Source organism: Ochlerotatus camptorhynchus, unplaced genomic scaffold (genome assembly GCF_037179485.1).
Source record: "Ochlerotatus camptorhynchus isolate MF236.1 unplaced genomic scaffold, CSIRO-AGI_Acam_v1.1 ptg000622l, whole genome shotgun sequence".
In the NCBI taxonomy this organism is placed as follows: domain Eukaryota; kingdom Metazoa; phylum Arthropoda; class Insecta; order Diptera; family Culicidae; genus Ochlerotatus; species Ochlerotatus camptorhynchus.
This window is the reverse complement of record NW_027041101.1, coordinates 163,441-169,021: the sequence shown is the minus strand read 5'-3', so window position 1 is coordinate 169,021 and position 5,581 is coordinate 163,441. Positions and strand designations below refer to the sequence as shown.

General features: G+C 39.9%; 1 protein-coding gene across 1 annotated transcript; it reads right to left on the bottom strand.

Annotated features, from left to right (window-relative positions):
• Positions 1-390: 390 nt before the first annotated feature.
• On the bottom strand, positions 391-2,790 carry LOC135714154 (uncharacterized). Its single transcript, XM_065237446.1, has 4 exons — positions 1,981-2,790; positions 1,200-1,919; positions 956-1,138; positions 391-889 (listed from the first exon to the last, which is right to left on the bottom strand). Exons 1-4 carry the CDS (start codon positions 2,706-2,708, stop codon positions 694-696), a joined length of 1,827 nt encoding a protein of 608 aa, XP_065093518.1. The 5' UTR covers positions 2,709-2,790; the 3' UTR covers positions 391-693.
• Between the last annotated feature and the right edge of the window lie 2,791 nt (positions 2,791-5,581).

Below are 5,581 nucleotides of genomic sequence, written 5' to 3'. Positions count from 1 at the left end.
AAAACGGGACTACACCTAAAATGTGTGTATTTTTTACACATTTTATGAGTATCTGGTACTCATAAATGCATAAAATTTATTCATTTTTGTACTAGTAATTACTCATAAATGTGTAAAATTTTACTCATTTTGTGGGTAGTCCCGTTTTCATTAAAAAATGTGTACTTTATAGTCATAAAAGAGTTTTTTGCGATTACCGTGTAAGATTGAATTCAGTTCGGATGGTCTGCCTAATCCCTGGTAGACCCTGGAAATAATACATAAGACATCCATAATGTTTTTGAAGTAATAAGCGTTAGCAGTAAGTCCAGGGTTTGCATACAAAATGGCTAGATATTAGACCTGCTAATTAAGCTCCTTGAAGAACGCTCCTGTCTTTCCAAAACTATCGTTTCCTGTTTGCCGAACAACTTAAAATCACGGTTTCTCATACCTTATCTAGCCACATCAGAATTCGAAGGCATTTTGCGAACCTACATAAAACCACTCTCAATTTGTTAAATTGTCATTGTATTTAAAAAAAAGCAAAGAAAATAACATCGAACGAAATTCAAAAAATTCAGACAACATTAGATGTGGTCAAACAGTGTAAAAGGAAAGTAACTGAGTTCCGAACTCCGAACGAGGAATCCTGCTTCATATCGATGGCATTCCGATGCCAGCTAAAATTATCAAATTACGACACCGCCGTCTTTACTCGAGCAGAGGTCTCAGTCCAAACTTGATCTTCAGGTGATCATTGACGAGAAAACCTTCGTCGCGGTACAACGCATAGTGGCTGATGACGCTTTTCCACGTGAAACTGGTTCCCTTGGAAAAGTCAAACACGCGATCCTCCCGGATGTTGGCCTCTTCGCACTCGTTGAGCACTTCCAGGAAGATTTGACACCTATGAGAAAGCAAAAGAAAACCCGTTGCAGAGTTGGATTTTACCAAATGTTGTAATGATATGAACTTATTCCTCGCTCCCTTGGCCAGGCAAATGTAGGCGTTGACGTCCGACTTGCTCTCGGCGGAGAAATTCGGTTGAACAATCACATAGATCGTAACTCCGTTGTAGGCCGTCAATTGTGGTGAATAAAATTTGTTATCTTTAGAGCATCTATAGATTTCGAAACTACCGATGGCGTACGGATTCCTGGAAAACAGGAACCATGTTATTAGAATCGGAAGATGATAAAAAAAATGCTGAACATTACATCGATTTCATAGCGATTTGCATAGACTCCAGCTTCGCTTGAAGTCGTTTCAGATCAGCGTTTAGCTTCTGTTTGTCCACTTCGGTCGGCGTCAGTGGAACATTAATCGAACTACCCGGAGTGGATGGTCTTTCATCGGCTGCTAGTTTCAACTCTTTGATCTGTCGTTTGAATACCATTGTTTGTGTTTCGTACAAGTCTTTCAAACGTTTCATTTCGCAACTCGAACGCATCATGTCTCCTTGTTGAATAAAATTCTGATCCTTTACTGCGGCCAGTTCCATTTGCAAATGACCAGTTGCCTTCCGTTGTTCTAGCAACAGTTTTTTTACCAGAATATTTTCTTCGACTATGTTCTCCGAACGGATGCCGATCTTCAACCGCAAATCGCCCGCCTTGGAAAGAAATCCGCTATTCTGCAGCTCATCTAACGGAATCAGCTCCGTTGGCAGCAGCTTTTCACGGAATGTAAACGTCTTACTAGTCATTTTCATCTGATTCAAATGGGATATTTCCACAACGGCACGAAAGTTGAAATCTCCCACCAATAGATTCGGATACATCTCTAAAACTATTGACGTAGCCCGAATATGACAGATCGTTATCCATTGAATGCCACAGTCGTCTTCTAACTGGAACGGAACACGTTTGTTGCTTTGGTCCCCATCAAGCGGAACGTTGAGAACGATCGGCTCTAGTGTGCACGCTGGAAGTAGATCGCTGCAAAGAAATAAACCCGGTTTGGAAGGAATCGCAAAATCTCATTCACAATCATTCATACCATTGGATATCATCCCAAGTTACCGATTGCACCTGCAGCTGTTCGACGTCATTCAAGATGCGTTCGCACCTTTCGTTGAGCACTTCCTGCTGTCTCAGGAAATCGCTCGTATTCAAATCCCTGATCTGCTGCAGCATCTGTCGGTTTTGCAGTTCCATCTGCAAAACGTATTCCTTGATTCCTATTAGAGTTCTTTTCTTCTCGGCCGTCTTCCCCAGCATTACGGCCGTCCGGTTGTGAATCAACTGTTGAATCTCATTCAGGATGTTCTGTTCAACATTCTGCACAATCTTTAGATTATCATCGACCTGCCGAATTGCTTCCCAATCAATCAGTTTCAACCGCTGGGGAATTTTCCGGAACTTTTCAACCGTTTCCAACAGCTTTTGGCGATAGATGACCTCGACCGTATCGATCGTATGTCGTTTGTGTTCCGGTAGCAGGACAAAACAGTCATAGCAAATCTGCAGATTACAGGTCAAACAGTACAGATCCAGAGTCCGTTCCGGATGCAACGGACAAGTGACGATGCCCTCCTTTTGGCGACGGTCGCGGTAGCACGCCAGGCACAGGATGTGCGGTACACTGAACAGCGACACGGAATCACTCGGTTCCCGGGAACACTTGCTGCAGCAGGACTTGTCACATCCGGTGCACAGCGCTACAGATTCTGCAAGGGTTACCGCGGAGCAGTTCGTGCAGATCACCGGGTCGGAGGCGGATGCCATCGTTGAATTCTTATGTTTTAGCTGTATTTTATCGATAATGGATGGAAAATGTTTAGAAAGAAATTACGAACAACACCAGGCACGTTCTTATCACTGCACATAACCAACAAAGAATGGTCATAATAGAGATGAACTTCATTAAATTAAATCATCAAATTTTGACAAAGAAAACTGTTATAATATATACAATCCCGTTATTCACTTCATTCTGCATATCAGATCTGAAATTCTGGAGTAACAACAGAACAGGGCCCATCAACATTTGTAAACACACGCAGAAAAAACTATCGCCGAAACCAAAATATTTGAGGTAAATTTAATCGTAAACTCAGTTTGTTCTGGCCACAAACATAAATTAGGTTGATTTCAAACGTATTCCATGTTTGAAATAATGTAAAATTGATGTTTAAAATAAAAATAATGTTACGTTTATTTCGAGGTTTATTTTAAAAATATTCGTTTGAAAATAAACGTATTTGTTTTTGTTTGGTTTGACAGCTATGCGAACAATAATAAATATGTTTATTTAAATAAATAAACATACATATAATGAAATTATTTTTGTAGTTGAGTGCAGGGCGAGGTGCAGGGTAAAGCAAAATAAAAAGTACCGGCCGATTTCCCTAACATGCTGCGCATCGAACACGCAGAGAAAATTGACCTTATTGAACCAAAAAAAAATATTATTGAAATATTTTGCAATGTCAAATATAACTTTTTTTGAATTCAATATTTATATTTTGTAGCTTCAAAAATGTTTTTTGTTGTTTTCATTGCAAATTCTGAAAACAAATATATTGTAGATTCAATACAATATATTTTTGTCTTCAAATATTATTTTAACTACTTTTTAAAAATATATTGTAAATTTAAAAGCAACACTTTTCCAAAACATACACAGGCTCATTTTGTCATTGTATGTGTGTGTTTTCAATGCCTGTGCATGCTCGGCTTCCCAGTCTCGTCGGAAGAAGTTCTTTTTGAACAAGTTGCTTTCTTTGTAAGGAATTCAGTATTCGCATTTTAATACGTGTTTTAACGATTTTTTCCCCCAATTCCAGCAAATCAATACACCGTGGAAACGTTGCCCGTTTCGAAACGCAAACTATTAATTTACATACCGTTAATGAGAGGTCATAATTTCGGTATTTTTTGTATAATTGATAAACCTATTGAATCACTATTTGTACCGTTTGTTAATAAATAGAAAATGAAACCAAAAACAATTTTTAAATTTATTGAAAATTATTTCTCGAATAGAAAAACTGCTAAAATTAAAAATTAAAATATTTATGCCAAACCAATTTTTTTTTTAAATTATTAAAACAATTTGTTATTTGCAGCAATTTTTTTTTTTGAATAAAAAAAAGTTATTGTTGGTATCAACTTATTTTTTTTTATCAAAAAAAGATTTTGTCTGTTTGAAAATAAATATTGTAAATTCAACAAAATATATTTTTAATTGCGTTTTTGACAGATTTTGAAAACAACAATATTTTATGTCCGAAAAATAAAGATTTATTGTTGAATTCAATAAAAAAAGTTATTAGCCGGGGAATGATAATTTTTGTTGTTGTTTTTAATACATAATATCATTGAAATTAAAAAACTTTTTTCTGCGTGAAGATAATGGAGAGGATGGTGAACAGGAGACTACTCAGATTCCTGGAAGAAGATAATCTTCTAGACCACCACCAACACGCATTTAAACCGGGGCACGGGACCAGCACCTACTTCGGATCCCTAAGCGAGGCCCTTCAGGATACATTTTCCAAAAACCTTCACGCAGAACTGGTCACTCTCGACCTATCCAAAGCATATAACCGGGCATGGATGCCGGGAGTGCTTGACCAGCTGAAGAAATGGGGACTCAAGGGACATATTCTAAAATTTATCCAGAACATTTTTCTTACAAACGTACCTTCCAAGTCACGCTTGGAAACTGCCGATCCAAAACATTCGAGGAGGAAACAGGGGTACCACAGGGTTCTGTGATCGCCGTTACCCTTTTCCTCATTCGGATGAACGATGTCTTCACACGGTTACCAGTTGGAATCTTCATCTTCGTCTACGCGGACGACATCGTCCTAATGGTTGTCAAGAAAACGGTGAAGGCACTGCGAAGAAAGCTTATTCAGGCCATCACCTACGTATCGACATGGACCTCGGCGGCCGACTTCCAGCTATTCGCTGCTAAGAGCGGATTCACCCACATCTGTCTGATAAAACACCAAGTCCTCAGCACCAAAGTCTGCATCAAAGAAGACCTAATTCCATTTCGAATCCTCGGGGTCTGCTTTGACCGACATCTCACCTTCGACACACACTTCAACGATGTCAAAAACGGATGCAAACAGCGTATGAACCTGCTCAAAACTCTAGCGGGTAGACATCCAAATGTCAACCGAAGATCCCGACTGAACGTGGCGAAAGCCATCATCAACTCACGCCTAACCTACGGAATCGAAGCTACGTTCCTTGCCATGCCCCGATTGATCGAAAAGTTAGCGCCGGTCTATCAACAATCTCTCCGAATCTGTTCGGGTCTTTTGCCAGGTAGCTCCGGAATAGCTGCTTGCATCGAAGGACGACTGCTCCCCTTTAATTGCTTCATCTCCAAACCTATCTGCCAACGAGCCGTCGGACTTTACCAGCAGACATCAGGAGACGACAAGGAAGATTCCCTCCTCACGGAGACGAACAATTCACTGAGGGAAGCATCCAACCCGACTCTCCCCCCCCCCCTCAATATCCAAGGTTTACTGCGTCGGAGTGAGGGGTTGGAACAAGCCGAAGATTCTGACCGACCACACAATCAAACACCAATTCAGAGCTGGTGCCAATCCTTCAACCTTCAAACATGTGCTGCACTC

Bases quoted from the DNA above. Each gene is read 5' to 3' on its own strand.
- LOC135714154 (XM_065237446.1), bottom strand. From the start codon at position 2,708: ATGGCATCCGCCTCCGACCCGGTGATCTGCACGAACTGCTCCGCGGTA. The intron at 1,139-1,199 runs GTAATGTTCAGC...CCTGTTTTCCAG, and splicing joins CAAATCGCTATGAAATCGAT to GAATCCGTACGCCATCGGTA. The intron at 890-955 runs GTTCATATCATT...GCTTTCTCATAG, and splicing joins GCCAAGGGAGCGAGGAATAA to GTGTCAAATCTTCCTGGAAG.